The sequence below is a fragment of the Mustelus asterias genome, chromosome 5 (genome assembly GCF_964213995.1).
Source record: "Mustelus asterias chromosome 5, sMusAst1.hap1.1, whole genome shotgun sequence".
Classification (NCBI taxonomy): Eukaryota; Metazoa; Chordata; class Chondrichthyes; order Carcharhiniformes; family Triakidae; genus Mustelus; species Mustelus asterias.
Genome location: NC_135805.1, coordinates 133188630 through 133214334, shown reverse-complemented (window position 1 = coordinate 133214334; position 25705 = coordinate 133188630). Strand labels below are relative to the sequence as shown.

The window sequence follows — 25705 nt, the reverse complement described above, 5'->3', positions numbered from 1 at the left end:
TCCAACAACCGCAACCATCTTCCTTTGTGTTAGGTATGACTTCAACTGGTGAAGAGTTTTTCCTCTGATTCTCGTTGATTCTATTTCTCCTTAGGCTCCTTGATGCCACACCCGTTTAAATGCTGCCCTGATGTCAAGGGCAGTCATTTTGACCTCACCTCTTGAGTTCAGCACATTTATCCATATTTGGATCAGGCTGCAATGGAATTGGATGGCACTGCCAGAACCCAACTGAGCATCAGTGAGCAGGTTATTGCTGAGTAAGTGCAGCTTAACAGCACTGTCAATGCCACCTTCCATCATTTTATTGATGATCAAGAGTTGACTGATGGGGCGGTAATGAGCTGGCTGGATTTATCTTGTTTCTCATGCATCGGACATACCTGGACAATTTTCCACATTGCCTGGTAAAGGTCAGGGTTGTGGCTGGGGCACAGCAAGTTCAGGAGCATAATTCTTCAGTACTATTGCCAGAATGTTGTCAGGATCCGAAATCTTTGCTATATCTAGTACCTACAGCCATTTCCTTGATATCACGCAGAGTGAACTGAATTGGCTGAAGACTGACATCTGTGATTCTGGAGACCTCAGGAGGAGGCAGAGATGGATCGCCAACCCAGCACTTCTGGCGGAAGGTGGTTGCAAATACTTCAGCTTTGTCCGTTGCACTGATCACAGAATCCCTACAGAGCAGAAGGAGGCCATTCAGCCCATCGAGTCTGCACCAACTCTCCGAAAGAGCATCATAACCAGGCCCATCCACCCTATTCCCGTAACCGCACAAATTCACCCTGATAAAATCCCTAACTTACAAATCTTGAGACACTAAGAGACAATTTAGCACAGCCAATCCATCTAACCTGCATATCTTCGGACTTTGGGAGAAACCGGAGCACCCAGAGGAAAACCACGCAAATGTGCTGGGCTCTCCCATCATTGAGGATGAGGGTATTTGTAGAATGCCCTGCTCTAGTTAGCTGTTCAATTGTCCACCACCATTCACAACTGGATGTGGCAGAGCTTAGATCTGATCAGTTGGTTGTAACTATCAAAATTAGTATGGTATGTGTGGTGTGTCCATGGCTCATTGCCTGTAATGCTTCTTCATCCTGAGGCATTTTCTTGTCAGTTTTTGTCATTGCCTTCACCCAAGCATAAATCATTCTTCAGAAAGGATGTAAAGAAATCAAAAGGAAAATTAGGTGGTCATCCGATAGGTCTGAGCAATATTTAAATTTGTCCAAAGGTTAAAAGCCAGCACACTAACTCACTGCTCCAACTAAAAGCAGGCCACTGGCTTTCAGTTTATATGATTCACAACTCCATGACAACATTCGACTACATCTTAAAGCATTCGAACTGACTACAAATTGCAAAGTCTAGATTTGTGCTACAAGTTTCCAGGCTCGTGAGAAAGGGAAAAAAAATCAAAACATTAAGCATTTCTGTGAGTTTTCGATGCGTAGTTTAGGCCAAAAATAAACCCATTGATCTGTGATTCTCAAGGAAAAAAAGATAAACAGTGCAAAAAAACACATATTTTGCAATATTGAAGAGCAAAGGTTTAATCAAGTGCAATCATACACCTAACAGCTTATTTTGTTAACATACCATCTAGTCCATGGACGCATACTATCAGATGAATGCCATCTTCCAAGTTCTCCTCTTCTTCCAAACTGAAGTACGGGATTTTGGAAGCCAAATCAGGAATATCACTGTACATAAAACCAGGAAACTTCAGCAGCTTCAACTCTTCTTTTGCTTGGAGGAAACTGAAGTTAGAACAGATTTATTAGTTTTTATTAATTCAGGCATTTATATTTATGCATCAGAGATATCAGATAAAGTCAGTAATGCTTAGTACAATAAATGCAAACTGGCTACCTTTTAAATATTCTGGAAAGACATTATGTGCAAATTAGCCCATAATTTCCACAATGGGGGGTGAAATATGCTTCAGTATAATCTGGAGGATCAGACACTTACAGTAAATACCACCAGATGTTACACTTCACTACCACATTAGCTAGGTTTTGTTCATTGATTGAAAGTGGTATGTCTAACATAAACAGTAACTGTTCAGAGTGATTAAATGATTTCATCCATTCAGGTTAACAGTCATACACCTCTACTGGAGAGTGCCGACAAGAAGTGACAGTCATTACAACAAAGACATGCTGACATGAAACCAAAATTAAAGCACTTCTTTGTTACTGCATCTTGTGGACGTTGAATTGTCTACTTGCCATTTGAGAGAATAGTGGTAGCTACAGTGGACAATTTGCAGCAGGGTAACATTTTGATCTTTTCCTTCCAAATGAGATGGTTAAGCTAACAAGGTCTCTGTACTTTTGGAGGCTATGTAAAACACACCTAAACAGAAATTGCTGGGTGTGTGCTAAAGACATTAAGTTTTACATCTCCACTACATATCATGACCCGCTCTCTATGTTGTTAGATCACTAGTACACTCTCTAGCCATTAATAGGCTTAAGTGTCCTGTAATTAAACGCTCAGAAGACTGAAGCATTTAGCCACTGGTTTCAACTCATCTCAACAATGGAACTGAAGCCAGTCAGCAGTACCTAGATGATCAGGTTGAAGGAGGATATAGAGGCAATTAGCAGCACCTAGGAAAGTGGGCAAAAGGACATGGAGACAGTTAGCAGTACCTAGACGAGGTGATAGGAGGACATGGCGGCAGTTAGCAGCATCTCGAAAACTGGATGAAAGAAGGACATGGAGGAAATCAGTGGCACCTAGAAGAGCAAGTGAAAAGGTGACCCAGAGGAAGGCAGCCACACCTAGAGAGCAGGTGAAAGGAGGGCATGCAGAAGTTCCAGCATCTAGAAGGCCAGACAATAGGGTGAGTTGCAACACCAAGAAGAACGGGGGGGAAATAAGATGACCTGGAAGCAGTCCGTAGCACCTAGAAGGGTGGGTGAGAAGAAGATCTGGAGGCAGTCAGCATCACCAAGAACAGCAAAAAGATCTGGGAGCAGCCAGCAGCACTTAGTTGTACCTTTTTCAGCCTCCAATATTGAATCTAATATCAGTACAAGTGATGAACTGCAAGTTATTCTACTTGTAATAAAGCATTTGTAAATATTAACATATGGTATGGCAGGGCAACTTGGCTAGGTGGAATGTGCAATCTGTGGTATGTGGGAAATCATCGACACATGATGTGTCCTGGACAAACCCAACTGCAGGAAGCGTCACTGACTAGATGCTTGAGCTCCAGGTTTTGGAACTCAGAGTTGTAGCAGGAATCACCATGGTGTGCCACGAGGCAGAGAACTACGTTTAAGGAGCAGGTCACACCACAAGTTAGGAGAGAATGGGTGACTGCCAGGCCGGTCCAGGGGAGTAAGGTAGGTGGTGTAGGAGAACCCGGAGTCAATTTTGCTTGCTTACCGATTTTTCATTTTGGATACTGGTGAGAGCAATGGCTCCTCAGTGGAGTGCAGCAAGAGCCAAGTCTGTGGCACCATGGGTGGCTCAGCTGCACAAGAGGGGAGAAATAAGAGTGGAGGAGCAATTGTGATTGGGAATTTGTGACATATAAGAACTAGGAGCAGGAGTAGGCCATTTGGCCCCTCGAGCCTGCTCCGCCATTCAATAAGACCATGGCTGATCTGTTCGTGCACTTAGCTCCACTTACCCGTCCGCTCACCATAACCCTTAATTCCTTTACTGTTGAAAAATGTATATACCTTTGCCTTAAAAACATTCAATGAGGTAGCCTCAACTGCTTCAACTGGGCAGGAAATTCCAGATTTACAACCCTTTGGGTGAAGAAGATCCTCCTCAATTCAGTCTTAAATCTGCTTCCCCTTATTTTGAGGCCATGCCCCCTAGATCTAGTTCTGAATTCCAATGAGTATAGTTCCAGTCTACTCAGTCTCTCCTCATAAGCCAACCGTCTCAACTCCGGAATCAACCTAGTGAATCTCCTCTGTACTCCCTCCAGTGCCAGTATATCCTTTCTCAAGTAAGGAGACCAAAACTGTACACAGTACTCCAGGTGTGGCCTCACCATTACCTTATACAGCGGCAACATAACCTCCTTATTTTTAAACTCCATCCCTCTAGCAACGAAGGACAAAATTCCCTTTGTCTTAATTACCTCCTGTGCCTGCAAACCAACTTTTTGTGATTCCTGCACAAGGACACCCAGGTCCCTCTGCACAGCAGCATGCTGCAATTTTTTACCATTTAAATAATAATCCATTCTGCTGTTATTCCTACCAAAATGGATGACCTCACATTTACCAACATTGTACTCCATCTGCCAGACTCTTGCCCACTCACTTAAGACTATCTATATCCCTCTACAGACTTTGTGTCCTCTGCACACTTTGCTCTGCCACTGATCTTAGTGTCATCTGTGAATTTTGATACACACTACACTTGGTCTCCAACTCTAAATCAACTATGTAAATTCTAAACAGGAGAACAGACAAACGTTTCTGCGACGTAGGATGTCATTCCACAATGGTATGTTGCCAATTTGGTGCCAGGATCAAGAATATCACGGAGTGGCTGCAGGACATCCTTCTAAGAGAGGTAAAAAGCCAGAAGTTGTGGTTCACATTGGTACGAACAATACGCAGGAACAGGGATGAGGTATTAATTGTAGAATTAGGAAATAATTCAAAAAGCAGGACATCAAAAGCAGCATTATTCCTAATGCTACATGCTAGTGAACACAGGATGAGGAGGATTGAGTGATTGAATATGTGGATGGAGAATTGGTGTCAGAGGGAGGGCATCAGATTTCTGAGGTATTGGGACAGGTTCTGGAGCAGGTAGAAGATGGATGGGTTGCACCTGAGCAAGACCGGGATTAACATCCTGGCAGAAAGATTTGCTAATGCTGCTGTGGAGGGTTCAAACTAGATTGGCAGTGGGGATGGGAACCTGAGAGGGAGCTCAGAATGGTAAGAAACAAAATTGGTAACAGGAAGTAGAAAAGTAGCAAGTAAAATTAGAAGGCAGGCAAAACAAAAGTAGGCATCAAACAGGATCAGAATGCAAAATAATGTGAAAAAGACAAAGTTTACGGTACCCTATCTGACTGCATGCAACAAGGTAGGTGATTTGAAGTCACAAACACAGGTAAATGGGTATGATTTAATTGTCATATGGAGACATGGTTAAAGGGTGACCAACACTGGGAACTGAATATTCAAGAATATTCACATTTAGGAAAGATATGCAAAAAGGAAATGCAGGTGGTGCAGTGCTGTTAATACAGGACAAGATTAATACATCAGTGAGAGGATTTTAGATTGAAGGATCAATATGTAGAATCAGTTAGTAAGGAGCTAAGAAACAGCAAAGGGCAGCAAACATTGATGAGAGTTGCTTAGAAGCCACTAAACTCCAGTGGTAATGTTGGTCACAGTATAAATCAGTAAGTTAGAGATACATGCAACATCGGTAATACAGTAAACATAGGCAAATTCAATTTACATTTATACTGGGTAAACCTAATTAGCGCTCATAAGAACATAAGAAATAGGAGCAGGAGTAGGCCATCTAGCCCCTCGAGCCTGCCCCGCCATTCAATAAGATCATGGCTGATCTGACGTGGATCAGTACCACTTACCCGCCTGATCCCCATAACCCTTAATTCCCTTACCGATCAGGAATCCATCCATCCGAGCTTTAAACATATTCAGCGAGGTAGCCTCCACCACCTCAGTGGGCAGAGAATTCCAGAGATTCACCACCCTCTGGGAGAAGAAGTTCCTCCTCAACTCTGTCTTAAACCGACCCCCCTTTATTTTGAGGCTGTGTCCTCTAGTTTTAACTTCCTTACTAAGTGGAAAGAATCTCTCCGCCTCCACCCTATCCAGCCCCCGCATTATCTTATAAGTCTTCATAAGATCCCCCCTCATCCTTCTAAACTCCGAGTACAAACCCAATCTCCTCAGCCTCTCCTCATAATCCAAACCCCTCATCTCCGGTATCAACCTGGTGAACCTTCTCTGCACTCCCTCCAATGCCAATATATCCTTCCTCATATAAGGGGACCAATACTGCACACAGTATTCCAGCTGCGGCCTCACCAATGCCCTGTACAGGTGCATCAAGACATCCCTGCTTTTATATTCTATCCCCCTCGCAATATAGGCCAACATCCCATTTGCCTTCTTGATCACCTGTTGTACCTGCAGACTGGGCTTTTGCGTCTCATGCACAAGGACCCCCAGGTCCCTTTGCACGGTAGCATGTTTTAATCATGCTATGGCGGATAAATTCCTGGAGTGTGTATGAGATGGGCTTCTTCAGTAGGATGTTGAAGCACAATTTAGGGATCAGGTTATTTTAGATTTAGCATTCTATATTAAGAAAGGTATAATAAATAACATTGCTATTAAAGAGCTTGAGGAAATAATGACCACACTATTGTAGAATTTTACATTAAGTTTGAAAGTGATATTGGTCATTCTGAAACGAAGGTCTCAAATCTGAACAAAGGAAACTTATTAAGGTATGAGGGATAAAGACAATGGCTAGTATTTAAAGTAGTATTATATGATCTACAACCAATATACATTCCTCAAAAACACAAAAAATCCAACAGGAAAGACAAATGAACTGTGACTAACAAACAAAGTTCAAGACTGCGTTACATCACAGGAAGTGGCTCATAAGGTTACCAAAAAAAGCAGAAAACCCGCAGATTAACTGAAAATTCAGCAAGAAACTGATTAAAAGGCAAGGGAACATAAATGTAAGTTAGTGAGAAACAGAGGAAAAGACTGTCAAAGCTTCTTTAGGTATAAGAAAAGGAAAAGATTAGCAAGGACAAATGCAGGTCCATGACAGGCAGAGACAGTAAAATGTATAGTGGAGAATAGATAAATGGCAGCGAAACTAAAAAAATTACTTCGTGTCTTCATGGAGGAAGATACAGAAATTCTCCCAGAGATACTTGGGAACAAAGAGACGTGTTAAAATGAGGAACTGAAATAAATTATTAATAAAGGAGTAGCTCTCAAAAAAAATTAATTGGATTGAAGGTTTTTAAATAGCCTGGACCAGATGAGCTACATCCCAGAATGTTGAAAGAGGAGGCCGTCAAGGAAGTGGATGCATTAGTGGTCATCTCCCAAAATTCTACAGATTCTGGGAGGGTTCCTGCAGATTGGAAGGTGACAAATGTAACCTCACTGTTTAAGAAAATGGGGAGCGAGGTTGCAAGAGTAATCCACCGGCCTACTACAACATGGAAAACACCTGTTAGCCTAACAACAGTAGTCAGGAAAACGTCACAATCAATTATAAAAAGATGTGATAACTGGACACTAGGAAAATAATGCGATGATTGGGCAGACTCAACATGGATTTATGAAAGGGAAATCATGTTTGGTAAACCTGTTGGAGTTTTTTTTGAGGATGTCACCTGTGGCATAGATAAAGGAGCACCCGTTGATGTGCTGTATTTGGTTTTTCAGAAGGCTTTTGATAAAGTCCCACAAAGGAGATTAGTAAACTCTAATTAGAGCACATAGGATTGTGGGTAATATAGTGTTATACATTGAGAATTGGTTATCAGACAAAAAACAGTAGGAATAAACCTGTCATTCTCAGGATGGTCGGCTGTTACTATGGGGTACTGCAAGTATTAATACTGGATCTTAGCTATTCACAATTTATATTAATGATTGGATGTGAGGACCAAATCTAATAGTTCCAAATTTGCTGATGACAAAAAAACTAGGTGGGAATGTAAGTTGTGAGGAAGATGCAAAGAGGCTTCAGGGGATTTGGACAGGTTGAATGGGCAAGAACATGGCAGATGGAATGGAATGTGAATAAGCGTGAAGTTATTCACTTTGGGAGAAAAAACAGAACTGCAGAATATTTTTTAAATGGTGAGAGGTTAGGAAGTGTTGTTATCCAAAGGGTTCTGGATCACCTTTTCCATGAGTCACTAGCATGCAGGTTGCTAGCATGCATAATTGATTAGGAAGGCAAATGATATGTTGGCCTTCATTGCAAGGAGGTTTGAGTACAGGAGTAAAGATGTCTGGCTGCAATTGTGTAGTGCCTTGATAAAACTGCACCTGGAATACTGGGTGTAGTTTGGTCTCCTCATCTAAGGAAGGATATGCTTGTCATAGAGGGAGTACAATGGTAGGTTCAACAGTCTAATGCCTGGGATGGTGGGATTGTCTAATGAGAAAAGATTGAGCAAACAGGGCTTTTATTCTCTGGAGTTTTGAAAAATGAGGTCTAACTGAAAGTTATAAATTTCTTACAGGATGTAACAGGGTAGATGTGGATGGGATGTTTCCCCTGGTTGTTTGAGTCTAGAACCAAGGGATGTGGTCTCACAATAACGGGTAGGGCATTTAAGACGGAGATAAAGAGGGATTTCTTCATTCAGTCATTACACATATTAAAGAAAAAAATATATAGATTTCTGGATATTAATTACATCAAGGGGTATGTGAATGATGGGGAAAAATGGCACAGAAGTCAATGATCAACCATAATCTCTTTGAATGGCAGAGCAGACTCGACAGCCTTCTCCTGCTCCTATGTTTATCACAATAACAATAAATGGGTTCATTAATACCCCTGTCCCCTGCACTGGCACCGAGACCCAGATGGCATTAGGCCATGGCCTCGCACTTCTTGTCTCTTGTTCTTGGGATAGTCTTTTTCCCTCACCTTAAAACAATTTCAACATGACCTCATACAGGTTCAGACTGTCAGAGCTGCCACACCTCCCCATTGGCTGACACAGGCTGATGTGTGGGACAGAGAGAGGCTGAATACAGTAAATGTGTTTGTGGGTGTGAGCATGTGCACGCGCTATACATGCGCAATGTGTACACATGTGAGTATGAGAGAGAATGGGTCTGAGCATGCTTAGTGTGAATGCATTCAGGTATATATGTGTGTGCGCATATGCACGGCTTGTATGTGCACGTGCGTGCTTGCATCAGACTTAGTTTATATGTATCTGTTTGTGTGCGCGTGAGTATATGTGCATGTATAGATGGGTGTAAATGCGTGCGCATGATATATGTGCAAGTGTGTATGCATTTGCACGTGAACGTGTGTGTGAATGTGTCCGTGTGCATGGGCATGTATGTCCACGTGCATGTGTGAACACCTGTGTATGAGTGTATTTGTGTTTTTGTGCATGCGCAAACATGCATGCGTCCATGTGTATGCACTTGTATATGTACACATGCATGTGTATGTGCACACATGCATCTGTGTGCACGTGTGAGACTGTGTGCATGTACATGTAGAATTGCATGCTGATGTGCACATGTATATGCGTGCACCTGCATTCACACAAATGTGCATGCGTGTAGGTTTGAGCGCATCTGTCTGCATGCATGTGTGTGCTTGCATTTATGCAGTTAATTGGGCATACACGTGTTTGTGGATATAGATGCATGGCTGTATGTATGTGTGCATGCATGTATATGTATAAGCATGCACATCTATATGTGTGCACATGCATATATGTTAGTGTGTGCTTGTGCGTGCATGTGTTTACATGCATGTCTGTGTACGTGGTGTGCTTTTATACTTTTAGGGATAATTTCTATAGTATATTCCGATAGAAATACATTTCTAAAGTGTTTAGGTGTGAGTGCGCGTGTGTGAGAGAAAGCATGTGTGCACCTGACTGAGCCTTTTGTCACTGGGGAATATGGAGAGTTTGGATGAAACCGCGGTGAGCAGTATCTGTCAGCTCTGACGAAGGGTCATCCTGACTTGAAACGTTGGCTCTATTCTCTCTCCACAGATGCTGTCAGACCTGTTGAGATTTTCCAGCGTTTTCTGTTTTTTTTTGTGTCAGTAACTGTAACATGTTGTATTTTATGCCTGTTCAGAAGTAATCCACTTTCCTTATCAAACACAGCTCCAGATTGGGAGAATTATATTTGACTCGTCGTTATGGAAATACAGAATCATGTTGCTGTAGATCAGTAATGCTGGAATGTAAATATGAACATCTATAGTATCCACTGCTTCCTGGCTAAAGTCTATGAGGTGGATTGGCTCAGATAAAGTAATGGATTAGCAAGTACATAAAATAACATTTTTGCAAAGTACTTTAAAACAGATATTTATACATACAAACATAAATAATTTTATACCAAGTTTTACTATGCTTCTTTATTGCTGTTTTGTATTTGTTGGCATCTGGGGTCACTTCATCTTGAAGTGTTAAAATGGTGTCATGTTGGAAAATAGCTTGTGAAGCACTACCATATATTCTGCCACCTCAAAAATGTTTCACTTCTTAAAAACATCTGACTATATCATTACCTCAGCCCATCTTCTGCTGAAACAATTTTTTCCTATGGTTTTCCTATGGCCGCTGTTGGCCTCCCAACCAGTATAAACCTCAGCTCATTCAGAACTCTGCTGCTCATATCCTATCTGCTGCACCAATCCTGTTCATCCATCACCCCTTGTCCTTGTTTACATAGATTGGCTTTCTGTCTTGTACACCTCTATTTTGAACTTCCTATTCTTGTAGTGATTGCCTTGCTTGGCATGTCTTGTTTGTAACCTCCTCAATTGTTAAGTCTGTTTCTTTCAGTACTGCCTGCTGAAGGAGGAGCAGCATCTTCTCAAAGCACACTCTTTGACCAAGCTCTGATCCCTCTATAAATGTTCAGGATATATAATTTTAAGTTCCTGTTTATGCTGTGAAAGTCCTTACTTGATAGGTCGAAACAGGATCATAAGAAATAGGAGCAGAAGTAGGCTATATGGCCCTTCAAGCCTGCTCCGCCATTCAATTAGATCAAAGCTGATTAGACTGTGGCCAAACCCCACTTTGTTGCCTATCCCCATAACCCTAGACTCCTTACCTTGCACAAAACCTTCTGTTTTCAATGCTGTTGCAAGACTTTGGAGATTGGTTGGCAGAGGAAACAGTTAAATCTTGATAATCTAGAATTCTAATTTCACATTGGTCCCTGACTCCTCCCTTTAAGAGTTCAGATGAACTCTAAAGGGAAGAATTCATCTGCAATTTTTTTTTAGACGTGATATTTTTGATTTACATTTCTAAGCACAAATCTAATTAATCCTACAATGCCAATTATGGATAGGAAACCCAGTGGAAATTTGGCAACTTGTAAGATAAGGAAGTGGAGAACAAGAGACAAAGAGCATGCATGAGACAAAAAAGATTGAATGAGCCAAAGCACTCTGATGACCCCATGATATTCTAAAGCACTTCACAGTCACTTAAGTATAATCGAAGTGTAGCCACTGTTGTCATGTTGGGAAACATAGCTGCCAATTTGTGCACAGAATGCTTCCACAAACAATAACTAGATTATGTATTTTTGTGATAATGGTTGAGGAATTAGTGTTGATTAGGACACTTGATATTGATCCTCCACTTTGGAAAAGGGCCTAAGACAGTTTGCATTTGCAAGAGGTCAGAATGGCCTCAGTTTAACATGTCTTCTGAAAGTTCTATAACATACTTTAAATCAGTTGTGTGAATAGAATACAGATTTTCTGATTTTTAAAAGATAGGTGCTTTTTCTTTAAATAAAAAGTGATGTGCCAAATCTACTTACATCTGCATTTGTCCTTTCATGGCAGCATCTTCATACCAGGAGGCCGACACAGTCGAGCTGAAGACAGCACTGCTAGGTTGTTTTGTAATTGCATCAAGTTTGCTTCTCAAAGGTAATCCACTGATAGATGGGGAGTCTCTGACAACTGATGAAAATGATAAACAAGTAGGAGTGCACGCACCTGGCATGCTTGCTCCTTCTGTGTTCCGATCGGCATTAATTAGCTCAGATCTGACTGCATCATTTCTATCATACACAGCATCATCATCAGCTTCGTAATAACCATTTTCTATCATTTCTTGTTCTTCATCCTCTTCTGCTTGTGCAAGAGTAACAAGGCCAACAGTCTCTTTTTGAGGGCTTGAGGGACAGCTGCCACCACCACCAGGACTGATATCAGAAAGGTCTGTACTGCTTCTAGATCCAAAGTAGTTCTCCACTAATCCTTGCTTCACAATGTCAGTGCTGCTGGCAGCAGAAAGGTTTGTGTGCATTCCATCATTTATTTCCTGCAAAGTGGGAATTTCAAACACTTGAGTTATATCTACAAGTTCTTCTGAATGCAATTCTGGATCCACACTCTGGATAATTTCTGCCACATCTGAAGTGTGACAGCTTGGCTCATCGAGATGAATCACTTCAGAGTTCAGTTTAATTATATGTTTTGTGGCTGCTTTTTCTGAGCTGTAATCTTCATTACAGCTTTGAAGCTCTCTAAAATCATTGACAGAAACAATACTTTGCTGTGGATTGCTGTTACTTTCTTGACTAACTTGACTAACTATACAGTCACGAAACTCTTCCTCAGCAAAGAGAGAAGAATGAGGTGTTTGACTTGCAGTCCCAGAACCTTCAATGAACACAACATTTTCTTCTTGTACGACAACATTGGACCTTTGCATTTCAAAATTCAGCTCATCTGGTACTACAGTTGACTCTAGCTTGGGTTGTTCATCGCCAGTTTGTTGTTCAAGAACGGCAGCAACTTTCGAGCTTTCATCAACTTGCTGTTCGTCATCATCATCTGAAGGCAGAGAGTTTATAGAAGTTAAAGATGATTGTATTTCACTTACAGCACTTGTACTCTCTGTGCACCGGCCTTCAACCACATTCTTCGAACTTAATTCTGGTTTAAGTAGTCCCTGCACGCAAGACTTTTCACTGAGAAGAGAAGTCTTCTCCAATACTGGCTCAGTGGCTAAGTCTGGATCAGACTGGAAAGCAAAAGAGCTGGGTTCACTTTCAATGCCAGAATCTGAAACTCTGGACGATGAGCAGGTGACATAAACATCTGGCAGTTTAACTGCATCTCCACTTACAACCAAATTAAACCCTTTTGTACCTAATTTCAGCAGTGCACTCTCAGAAGCAGAGTGCGCTGCATCTTTTTCCAACAGTAAATAATTTTTTTTAGAATCCAGAAGTTGTGGTTCAGGAGATCGACAAAGCCCATGATCATCTTTGACAGGGAGCTTGGCGGCCATAACGACTGTTACTTTTTCCCCTTCATAAGTACATTTACTTCTTGGTTTGACTTCAATATGTTTAACTCCTGCCGTTGGTGCCATTTGCTGGCTATTCAAACTATCAAATGAGCATTTAGTAGAGCCTACACACTCAACTGGCATCCCAGGACCCGCCTGGAACAAGCCTGATGATGCAAATGGGCAGGGTTCCATACTGTGACGATTAGTGCTGTAACCAAATCCACCAAGATTTTTAGTTTTTGGAGTCTCTACATTTTTTTCCATACTGGACAGAAGAGGCATCAGCTCTTTATGCTGACACAGTAACTTAGAATCAGCCTTTGCACCACTGTCAGGTCCTGTGCTCAAAGGAACCTGCCCACCTTTAGGACAAATTGGAAGCCCGCCTTCAGATTTACTGATCTCTCCCAAGTTTGAACTTTTTAAGCACTTGTAACCAACTAGTATCACTGAGTCCTTAGAATTCTGCTTCACCAACTTTTTGTTGTTTTCAGATTTAATTGTCTTCTTAAGTTTTGTTGCTTTTACTTTTGATTTGCTGTGCTCTTCAGCTTTTGTCTTGTGCTGTTTTGGCTGTGGCTTCTCATTTTCAATATACCTAACATTGTGGATGCTTGCTGGTTTTGCTTTAAAATCAGGACTAGAGAAACCTGAAGTGTTACATTCTTTTGAGTCAGATTTTTCCAGTTTGGCAGAGAGTGATGATCTTCTTACATTCTGAATCCCACTCCAGGGAACATCCAAGTCTTTTGAAGAAAGAAAATATTAAATATTTGTATACAGGCAGAGTATTTATGAAATAATAATATAAAATATTTGAGAGCAATTATCAAAAATGTGAGTTAAATTTAAAGTAAGGAATAAACGCAATTGGATATTTAAGACTTATTCACATCTCGCACACATCACATGTGCTATCAGAAGCAACTTAGTCACCATCAATAATTCTTCATCTCGTTTATTTACACATTTGGCAAAAGTTTTTTATTGCTATTGCCACATTTGGTCTTTCTACATCCAGCTTGTTTCTATATCTTTTCCTTTCTCGTATTATTTTGTATTGCAAATAGTCGAGATTCAGTGAAGCACTGTTCCTGGATTCTTCAGCACTGTCTCTCAGCATGACCCCTAACTGATGGGATCTAGATGGGATAGCACAGCTCCTTATGTTGCGGTGCACCTTAGTTGTACAGACTAGAAAGTTCCAGCTTTGATTCTCAATCAATGCTGAGTTCGTTGATCTCAACTTGGAAAATGGTACATTCTGTGTATCTCAATGGCAAGATAACCTTTAGGATGGCCATCCCATCCATATTAGCAGCATTCACAATGATTTGCCTGTTGAATGGGAATGAGTAAATTCCCAAAATGAAACAAAATATTTTTATATAGTTAATGTTACAATAAATCACTTTGCCGTGATTTACAGTCATGGCAAAGAGTAAAATTAAAGAGTTAACTCAAATATTCATGCCATGGAGCATATTTTCTCATGCTGAGATTAATTTTCAGAATCCAACTTCAGTCACAGAACTTGAAAGAATTTTTATTTTAATTTTAGCCTTGCATCATTACAGCTTTTTAAGCTCTATTTCAGAATCCAGAAGTTATGCTTCAAGAAACTGATAAACCTCCCACCCACTTCAATAATAAAACAACATTAAAAGTAAAGGCAACAGCAGATACTGGAAAACTGAAGGACTTTACTGAATGTTAAACTGCATAATACTGAACCTTTCATGGTTGTGGTCACGCAATTGCCAGTGTCAAACAAATGCTTTATTTATCAGAAACCTGGTTGTCCTCAGCATTTACAGTGCAGTTGCCATAGTCAAACTCAGAGGACACCAAGTCCTGGTCACAGTAAGTCTCCACACTAAGTCATTTCAATATGACGTTGTTCACTCTAAGACTTTGATTTACATCGTCAGCCTTGATTTTATGTTGTCTGCACTCTGGCCCTGCCCCTCCAGCCTTGAACTCTGGGTCAGCTGCAGCCATACTCTGAAGCTGGAGCCCAGGCTGAGGAGAGAGCAAGGCCTGAGATTCCAGGAGCAAGAAACTGCCAGCTGCGGAAATGCGAGGAACTGGGGTGGGAAGGGTGTGAGGCAAAAGGGACAGCAGGAAAGGAGTCAGACACACACACACACACGTATATACACACAGAGAGAAGGGAGAACAAACAGCGGGGGAAGAAAAAGCAAGCAAAAAAACTTGAGCCGAGTTTCATGAATGGTGAGGGTGAGACACGGAGCTGTGCTACACAGGACATTTTTGGGTGATTTACTGCTATCTAACAGCATTTCTGTTATATACAGTGATTTATTTTTTATGAATTATTCCAGCTGGGAATGCACAGTGCTACACATGTATAGTACAGTATTTCAATTTGTACATTGGTTTTTCCGGGCAAAAGAACCTAACTCCAATTTAACAATGATTCTTATGGGAATCCACAATTCACAAAGTTGTCTCACTTAAAGTTGTGATTTTTAGGAGTACAGCCACGACTTATAATGAGGACTTATTGTCAAAGTCATCAACCATTTCCACAGAATACAAAATCCCACAGAATGCTGCACGTGACAAGCAGAAATTTCGCACTGGTAACCAGTGGGTTAATCAAACATGTCTAAGCTTATCATAAGTATTACTGAAAAAAGAAACGTGCTGTCAAAGCTTTTCATTTGCACTCATCTGGACAGTCTGCAAGTAAAGGGAACAACAATTTATACCGCATTTGAAGAGAAGGCTGATTGGTAGAGATGTTAACATGGGGAATGTACCAGTGAACAGTTGACTGCCAAGCTTTTGTGAAAATTCAAACCAGGCAGGTTGACTCTGATTGCCCTGGGGAATGAAACAGGGAGTGGCTTTTACCCTGAGCTATTGTTTAGTTGCAAAAGGCATGTACATGCTTCTTCTGTCTGCCAAGAATAGGCCGTGTGTGTGAATATTTGTAGCTTCTGGCAAGCGTAATCTCAAATTGGTTTTCAGTGTAACTCTTGGTACAATCAGGATTATTTTGCAAGTTGTTGTCCAATCAAACAATCCCATCTAATGTTGGACACAAAGGGCGGAATTGTTCCATCCTGCCCACCACGGGAATTATAACGGGCGAGACAGGTCCGTTGACCTCTGGCAAGATTTTCCGGTCTTGGAGCAAGCGCGGCCGGAAAATCCCACCCTATGTTTTGAATTTTGCAAGCACAAGCTGGCTGCGTACAGTCTGTACTTTGCTCATTGCAAAGTACAGACTGTACACAACCAGTTTGTGCTTGCAGATTGTCCTGATGAGTGTAAAACCAAATGTTTTGACAGCATGTCTCTTTTCTCAGCAATATTCAAGTTCTATACTACCAAACGACAATTTGTATACTTGTCATATACAACTGACCAATGAGAGTTTAGTTAGACCACACAATATGCAAAGTCATGGAGCACTAGGTATTTTGCAATGCAAAGCTCCAGCCTTTTACAAGGTCTGGCCATTGTGAGGTGTGAACAAATTGAATAAAGACTTATTCACACATTTAGAACTTTACTGTGTTTTCATTTGGCATTTGAATCTGTTGTTTTCGATATAGACTATTTGTAGGAATACTGAATTACACAGAAATGCATTCATAGGGGAAATCGGGCGTACTTGACTAACATAAAGCTCAACTTCACACAAATCTGTATGTGGATCCCGTGGGATTTGACACAGGAACTTTATTTTGTCTTTATTTTCAGACAAGGATCCTAGAGCTCAGGACCTAGGCAGCTGAAGACACAACCACCAATGGAGGCGTGATAATCATGGATGCACAAGAGAACAGAATTAGAGGTGTGCATATATCATGAAGGGTTCTGCGGCTAGAGCAGACCACAGAGATTGGGAGGGGTGAGGTCATAGAAGAGTTTAAAAGCAAGGATGACCAAGAGCTAATATAGGTCAAGAAGCAAAAGTGAATGGGATCTGGTGGGAGTAAAGACACAGGCAGAATTTGGATAACCTCAAGTTTTCAGGAATTAGAACATGGGAGGATGGCCGGGGTTCACTGAAATAGTCAAATCCAGGGACAATAGGGTATGGATGAGGGTTTCAGCAGCCGTTGGGCTGAGGGAGAATCAGACTTGGATGATGTTACAAAGGTAGAGACTGTCTTCCGTGACGGTGTGAATGTGTGTTCAGAAGCACATCTCGGGGTCACATATGATACCAAGATTGTGAACAATCTGGTTCAAACAGTTGTCAGGAGATGGTAGCCATAATTAGTAGCAAGGATTGACGACAATGACTTCAATCTTCCCAGTATTTAATTTGTAGAAATTTCTGCTCATCAAGTGCTGGATATCAGATAAGCAGTTTGATAATTTGGCAGCAGTGGAGGAAGTGAGTGAGGCAATGGTGTTGAGGAGCTAGATGTCACTGATGCACACACTGTTTTCAAATGATGCAGCTGAGTGGCAGCAAGCAAATGAGAACTAGGATAGATCATTGGTGGACACCAGGAATAACAGTGTGGGAGTGGGAAGAAAAGTCATTGTAGGTGATTCTCTGGCTATGACTATATAGATAAGAACGAATCAAAACCAATGTACGGAAATGCTGGAAAATAAAGTATCTATGAAACTGGAATTTAAATATATTTCACCTTCTGGGACAGAATCCAGATATCGATCCTCAAAGATAATGGGCAGTGAGTTGAAGTCTCCATCTAGTTCTATACATTCCACAGGGAGAGATGGAAGGGAACTGAAATAGGTTGAATTCTTTACAGCTGCAGCCATCTGTCCGTGACTTTGTGCACTGAAAATTACCCAATAAATTTATATGTTAAGGTGCAAAAAAGCATATATTTTCAGATCACTTATGAATGAATGCAACTGTTTTTGGTTTACCAAATTCCAGGCATTCAGCAAACTTAATGTGCAAATCTTTTTGTTAAAAAGGATGCTGGACTAAATGAAGAATAGCCTTGTGTTCTTACAGTGGTGTTATATATGTCCACACTTTAGAAACAAACTGGTTAAACTAAAGCTTTAACCTGATACATAATTGTCTAAGTCACCAAAAATTTCAATGGAATTAATGCAGAAAAATAAATTATACAGTATTTTCACTACTCTTATTCAAATTCTAAGGATGCACTTAAATTAAAATGCTTTAATGTCACATAATACTCCTAATGCATAACTTTAAATAATTTTTACAACTAGTACTTAATACAAATAAGACTAACGGTTGAACCAAGGGAAAACCATTTGGTCCATTGAGGATGCCACATCCATAGATTATGCATAGTAATTCTTTTGTATGATACACCGAGTTCCTGCCTCTGCAATGCCTTTTGAAAAGAATTCTGCATGTGTGTAACTGTATGCACCTGCTGAGCACTGCTCAAAAGCATGAAAATACAAACTAAGTTATATCAGAGAAGATCTGAGCCACCTGTCATAATTAAGCTACTTTTGGAAACAGTGTAGAAAGTTCCCCAGCAGTCTGCCTGACTGCCTAAGGACTCGGCTGTCTCACCAGTATCTAGCAAAAGTATTATTTGCAACAAAAGGTTTATTTTAAAATAGCATCCATGGCTTTACCACACTCACTACTCCAGAAAAGAAAAACACGGAAGAAAGCCTGTGAAGCTACTCAAGAGACTGTCATATCGACAATATTTCAATGTAATTAAGAAAAGAAATAGTCAGAAGATGAGGATGAGAGAATTGACTCAGCATTATGATCTAATATGTACTGCCTGAAAGGATGGTGGAAGCAGATTCAATAGTAACTTTCAAATAGACTAACAGGATTATGGGTAATGTCTCAAATTGGATTCTGCAGCTCCTTTAAAGAGTCATCAATGGCACAATAGGCTTAATGGTCTACTGTGTTGCATGGCTTTGTGCCATGAACTGTCCAACATTACAGAAGAAAGAGTCATACAAACATAGGAGGCCAAAAGGTCGATCTAGTCCATGTTGGCTCTATGTAGAGTGATCCAATCAGTCCCAGTCCCTTGCTTTATCCCTGCAGCCCTGAAAGTGCCCATCCAATTTACTGTTGAAAACACCTCCTCTTGCACCACCCTCAAGGACAGTGAGTTCCAGGTTATTACCACTTGCTATGCAAGAAATATTATTCATTTTATTCCCCCCTTATTTCTTGGCCAAAATCTTAAATCTGTGTCTCTTGGTCCATGTATATGCAGTTTATAAGAAAAGCTTTGTATACCTTATCTAAACCTGTCATAAGTTTCTCCACCTCGACCAATCTCCCTTCACTCAAGGAAACAACCCCAGCTTCTCTGGCCTAACCTTGTAGCTAAAATCCTTCATCCCTGAAATCATTCTGGTGGATCTCTTCTGCACGCTCTCAAGAATCCTCACATCTTTCCTAGTAACCAAAATTGGATGCAATTCTGTAGTTGTTGGTTAACCAGAGGTCTTATAAAGGCCTTGAAAGAAAAGATATATAGAAAACTAGAGTGTACAATTTACAGGTCTTACTATTCAATGCTTAGGATAGTAGATAGCACAAGCGTAATATGTACAAGATTGAGCTACCTCCTGGGGTTACAGCATATATACTGACTTGAGAAGAAATCAGGACCCAATAGTAATATGAAATGAGTAAATGGCATAGGGAGAAATAATTTAAATGTCATATTCCTGAAATCGGCTCAACTGGTTTTATGCAAACTGTTTCCTGATCTATGTCCAGTATTTGGGAAAAAGAATTGAGGAGATAAATACATTGTTGACAGCATGTAGCATCAACACCTGCATAAATAACTCTGAATCCTTTTAGAATAAAAAGGTATAGGAGAGATAAAGTACACTTAATCCATGTCAACATGGGGAGATGGTGGCATAGTGGTAATTCACTAGAACAGTAATCCAATTACTAATGATACGGGTACAGACACCACCACGGCATTTAGTGTAATTTAAATCAAATTAATTAATAAATGTGGAAATGAAAGCTCGTCTCAATGATGTTGGAACTATTACTGATTTCTGTAAAAAAGCCATCTGGTTTACTAATGTCCTTTAAAGAAGGAAATTTGCAATCCTTACCAAGTCTACATGTGGTCAAGACCGACAGCAATGTGATTGACACGCAACTGCCCTCTGAAATGCACAGAATTACTTAGAGAAGAAATAAATACGAAAAGTCCTCAATATTGACTCCAGACCCCATGAAATCTCCTGGCAGCAGGTCAAACATGGGCAAGGAAACCACCCGCAAATTTCTCTCAACTAATGTATCAGTACTCCTCCATGTTGGATACCACCTGGAAGAAGGACTGAGGGTGGCACAGAATGTACTCTGGGTGCGGGACCTCAATACCCATCACCAGGAGTGGTTTGATTGAACCACTGTTGACCAAATCCTGCCAGATTAAACCAATAAGATGAAAAAACCTACAAGACTTTCTCCTCATCAACCTACTTGTTGCCAATGTATCAATCACAATATAGGTAGGAGTGCTTACCGCACAGTCCTTGTGAGGAGGAAGGCTCATTTTCACATTGAGCATGTGCTAAAAGGGACAGATTTTGAACAGATCTAGTGGCTCAGAAGTGGACATCCATGAAGCACTGCAGACAACCAACAGTAGAATTGTGTTCAACTACAAGCTGTCATTTCATGGCCTGGCATATCCCTCACTTTACCATTAAGCCAAGTGATCAACCCTGGTTCAATGAAGAGTGAAGGAGAGCCATGCCACGAACAGCACAAAGCATATATAAAAATAAAGGAGCAACCTGGTGAAGCTACAATGCAACAAACCAAACAGCAGAAGCAGTGTGTGATAGACAGGGATATGCAATCCCACAACCAATAAATTAGATCAAAGTTCTGCTACATCCAAGCATGAATAGTAGTGGACAATTAAATGTTCGGTCCTGACTGGACCGATATTGGATATTTATATGCACGATTTTCTGCCTACAATAAACACATTTCCAGATGTCCATCAGTGAGGAAGATAGAAACATATTTCAGGAGGGCAGCAACAGACTAATGAAACGGGAAGATACACGGTAGATGAAATCTACCACAGAGAAGTGAAATGTGATTAATTTTGGTTGGCAGAATGAAGAGACAATATAAAATGAATGCCCCCAATTTAAAAGTGCAGAAACAGAGACCTAACATACATAGATTTTTGAGGCTGGGTAGATAAACTGACGAAGCCTGCTTTGACTTTTTAAAATTAAGCATACAAAAACAAGAAAGTTATGCCTAATCTGCGATTTATAAAGATTTAGCATCAGTATGATAGGTGTTCAATCAGCACACCTGAGAAAGGATATCAAGATCGTGCAGAAGAAAATTATTCAATTGATACCAAGAATGAAGGATCTCAGATTTGTGGAGAGACGAGACAAGCTGGAATTTATCTTAGATCAGAGAAACTTAAAAGGAGAGACTTAACAGAAGTGTTCAAAATTAGGAGGGCCTTCGATAAATAGTGAGACATTGTTTCCACTGGCAAGAGAGTTAAGAACAGAAGGAAACAGATCGGATTTTATGGCAGTTTCTTTTTGTGGTATAGAATCCCTACAGTACAGAAGGAAGCCATTTGGCCCATCAAGAGTGCACCGACTCTCTGAAAGAGCATCTTACCTAGGCCCACCTCCCCATCCCCATAACTCCATGTATTTACCATAGCTAATCCCCCTAATCTACAAATCTTTGGAAACTAAGGGGCAATTTAACATGGTCAATGCACCTAATCTGCACATCTTTGGACTGTGGGAGGAAACCGGAGCACCCGGAGGAAACCCACGCAGATACGGAGACAATGTGCAAACTGCACACAGACAGTCACCCAAGGCTGGAATTGAACCCGGGTCCCTGGTGCTGTGAGGCAGCAGTGCTAACCCATGTCACCGTGCTGCCCAGATACACAAATTAAGATAATCTGTATTGCACCGTCTGGAAGGGTGATGGAAACAGCTCCAAACAGTAACTTTCAAAAGGGAATTGATATACTTGAAAATGACAATGCTGGAAGAACAAAGAAGTGAAATTAATCAGACAGCTCTTTCAAAGACCCATCACAGATACGATGGGCCAAATGGGTACTTCCAGTGCTCTAAGATTCTATGTCGCTGTGAAAACACACTTGTCATTATTAACTTTGTTCTCCTTTTGTCTTACTGAAAACACTCATAATGGGATCTCATTTGGCTATGCATTCAGTGACCTCCTGCACCAGGCTTTAGTGAGCTGCTTGATGTGCTGTGTTCCATGGATTTGGACTCATGGTTACAACAGCACTTTGGGTCATCCCTCATCTTCCACTTATGGTGCTGGTGGCTGCATCCTCCATTCTTAGTGTCAATTTGATTGAGCATTGTCATTGAGGGAGATTAAAGCCAGGGACCTGTTGTTGGATCAGTGATGAGGTGTTGCTTCTCTGTGCTGCATGCATCCTACAATTCCATCTACCTGACTAGTGGCTGATACCAGTTCCCTGAATATTGACTGCTGTTCCCCAGAGTGGCTGGTGCGATTTTAAATGCTTTTTCAGAAAGACTTTCACATCTTTGTTACTGGGAAGGTCAGGGTTGCTCGTGATTTTTTTCTATTTCATGAAGCATGATGACATTGCAGTGAATGGCAGGAGGGCAATGAGACAGCGCCAAAAGCCACTCAACTGATTACATTTGAGCATTCCTGATACAGTCCTCAGTAACATTTAGCTGCACACCTGCAATCTTTATGTGGGGAGTTGATAACAAGGTATATATGTTCTCCGTGTTCTTCCTAGGTCAGGGATCTTGCCACATAATGTCATCAAAAAGATGATCGAACATCTGAAAATGGCCTCCTGATCTGAAAAGTATTGACCATGTCAACAAAGGTCCTTTCAGATAATTGGCTCAGCACTCTGCATTTATCAACTCAATGCTGAAGGTCTATTTAGAATCAAATTCAAGATATGTGCGGCATAGTAGCACAGCGGTTAGCATTGCTGTCTCTCAGTGCCAGAGACCCGGTTTCGATTCTGGCCCTGGGAGTTTACATATACCTCCAGGTGCTCCGATATCCTCCCACAGTTGAAAGATGTGCAGGATAGGTGGATTGGCCATGGTAAATGCATGGGAGTTACAGGGGTAGGGTGGAGCGGAGGGCCCAGGTGGGATGCTCTTTCAGAAAGTCTGTGCAAACTCAATGGGCTGAATGACCTCTTTCTGAACTGTAGGTATTCTATGAGCATGTGAAAACAATTAACATTCCTCCCACTTGAACCCAACCTGTTTCAGATCCATGAATTCTACATGATAGTACATTAGTACCAGGCAAAATATGGTACAGCTATGTACATGCAGGCTGACCTCATTACTGAAAATTCTGCTGAAAATTCATTATTCTCCATTATTGAGCTGCATTCTTGATCTGTCATTTACTCCTTAAAAATAACGTAGCACTTTTCAGGGAGATATAGAATGTTGGACAAGTGGCTAGTCTTGCTGTCAATTGTTTTAAAAAAAGAAACCTTCAAATATAGCCTTGTGATGAAATCTTGCAGACAGCTGTCAAGATGTTTTAGTGTTATTGAACAATCCAACCCCTATTTTCCTCATGGTCCAAAGTTTTAAATTTTGATACGTGCACTTCATCTTATAATTTATGCTTTCTCCCGATTCTTTTGTCTTGTGCTCATAACAATAATGGCAGCCACCATATTAAATCAAATTGCTTAAGTTGAAACCTAGACCAATGCACTCTGCAGGAGATATACACAATTTGTTCAGATCCCTCAAGAATTTGAACACGAGTAGCTAGGGAAAAATTGTTCCTGTTGGCGGTAGGATCCAGGACCAGAAGACACTTATTTAAGATAATTGGCGAAAAAAGCAATGGCAATGTGTGAAAAACTTATTTACATGGAGTGTGTAGGATCTGGAATACATTGCCTGAGAGTGTAGTGAAGACAGATTCAATTGGATAATTCTATGATTACATGATTATCTCCTACTTGTACCAACTACAAAAGATCACATTCTTTGCTCTGGTTTGAAAGCCATGAAACACCCGACTGTCATGCAATTATGCACAGGCTAAAGCCAATGGGTTATTTACAGGTTGTATAATACAATCTGTTATTATAGAGACCGGAACATTTTGGCTGTTCATGCCAGCATGTTCTTTTGGTTCCACTGACGGCACACCCTCACCACAATTTCCCAGTGGCATGGGGTGCAGTCATAGAGAACAGGCGCAGGAGACGACCATTTGGCCATTTGATCCTACTCCTCCATTCATTATGGTCACGGCTGATGATCCAACACAATAACTGTGTTCCCCCTCCCCTATCCTTTGGTCCCCCTTTATCTCAAACGTAATATCTAACTGCTTCTTGAAAACGTTTAGGAGGTGATTCTCCCAGCCATCTGCGCTGCATGAGTAGCACAGTGGGCTGGGAGATATCAGTGGCATCTGTTTCACGGGATTCCCGCTGGGTGTCACGGTGTCTGCCAGGCTAAGAATTTTGGCATCATCAGTACTGTGCCGGAAATCAGCGTGGAGCTGATTATCAGAATGGAAATTAAATTCAAATTGATATTTCCATATGATTAGTGGCCCCGGACGTAAATTTCCAGGTCAGAGGGGGGGCAGGACTTACTGGGGAGGGGCCTATTGAGGACACCATCAATGGGGGAGGGGGCGGAGTGGGGGAGGGGGGTTGGGAGGAACCCATTGCCACTCTGCAATTGGAATCACTGGGTGTGGACGATTGGGGCTGGCCGGGTCAGGGAGACATAGGGGCTGGGCTGGCCAGCAATCCGGAGGCTGACAATGGAGGGGGCCACTGCACTTGCGCCGATCTCTGCGCTGACATTGCTGTGCTTCCGGCCTCTCAAGTGGGAATAGGTCCCACCAACCACTTTTCAGAGGGAATCATGTTAGGGCACTCTGTGATGCACAGAGTGTCAGAGAATTGATCTGGTAAGTACGCTAAAAACCCAGCAGGACTTACTCCCATTTTCCCACACTTTGGAAGCTTAGAATTTTTTTTGGAGAATCCAGGCCTTAATGTTTCGCCTCAACTCCTTTCTGCGGTAGCGAATTCCACAGGCTGACCACTCTCCGGGTGAAGAAATTTCTCATGTCTGTCCTAAATCTCTGTATCCTCAGACTGTGACTCCTGATTCTGGACACCCCCACCATTAGGAACATCCTCCTTGTATCTACCCTGTCATATGTTTACCCTTGCCAATCCACATAATTCTATGCCTAGATAGAACAATGACATGATGCTTTACATGATGCAGTACAAATTAATACTTTCAAGTTATGTAGATTTAAAGTCTCAAAGTGCATATATAAATATATTAGAATGAAGTGGAGGGAAGGATTAACGTCCTTCTGCAGGATGAGAGAATCTAAACACAGTAAATCCAATTGAAAATTATTGAAGCTTATATTTCAGATAAATGCTTCAAACTTTGAAATATATTATAGAATTCTGGAGATCCTGGCCATGTAAAATATTAATTCTCAACTAAATAGGATAACCATAGACATCGAGTGATTGAGACAACTTTAGAATTATGCCTTGATGTTTTAAAAATGCAGAAATCCAAAGTACGAATTATTTTTTCACGTGACAGACTATTCTT

The 25705-nt window shown here is 41.1% G+C and overlaps 1 protein-coding gene across 2 annotated transcripts in view; it reads right to left on the bottom strand.

Moving 5' to 3' along the window:
• fam135a (family with sequence similarity 135 member A) overlaps nt 1-25705 on the bottom strand; it is a 208960-nt gene that overhangs the window by 64204 nt on the left and 119051 nt on the right. For both annotated transcript variants that reach the window (XM_078213301.1, XM_078213302.1), the window contains 3 exons: nt 17716-17870; nt 11589-13821; nt 1612-1772 (listed from right to left, as the gene is read on the bottom strand). In XM_078213301.1, the coding sequence (XP_078069427.1) occupies nt 1612-1772; nt 11589-13821; nt 17716-17870 (2549 nt within the window). The remainder of the gene's footprint in view (nt 1-1611; nt 1773-11588; nt 13822-17715; nt 17871-25705) is intronic.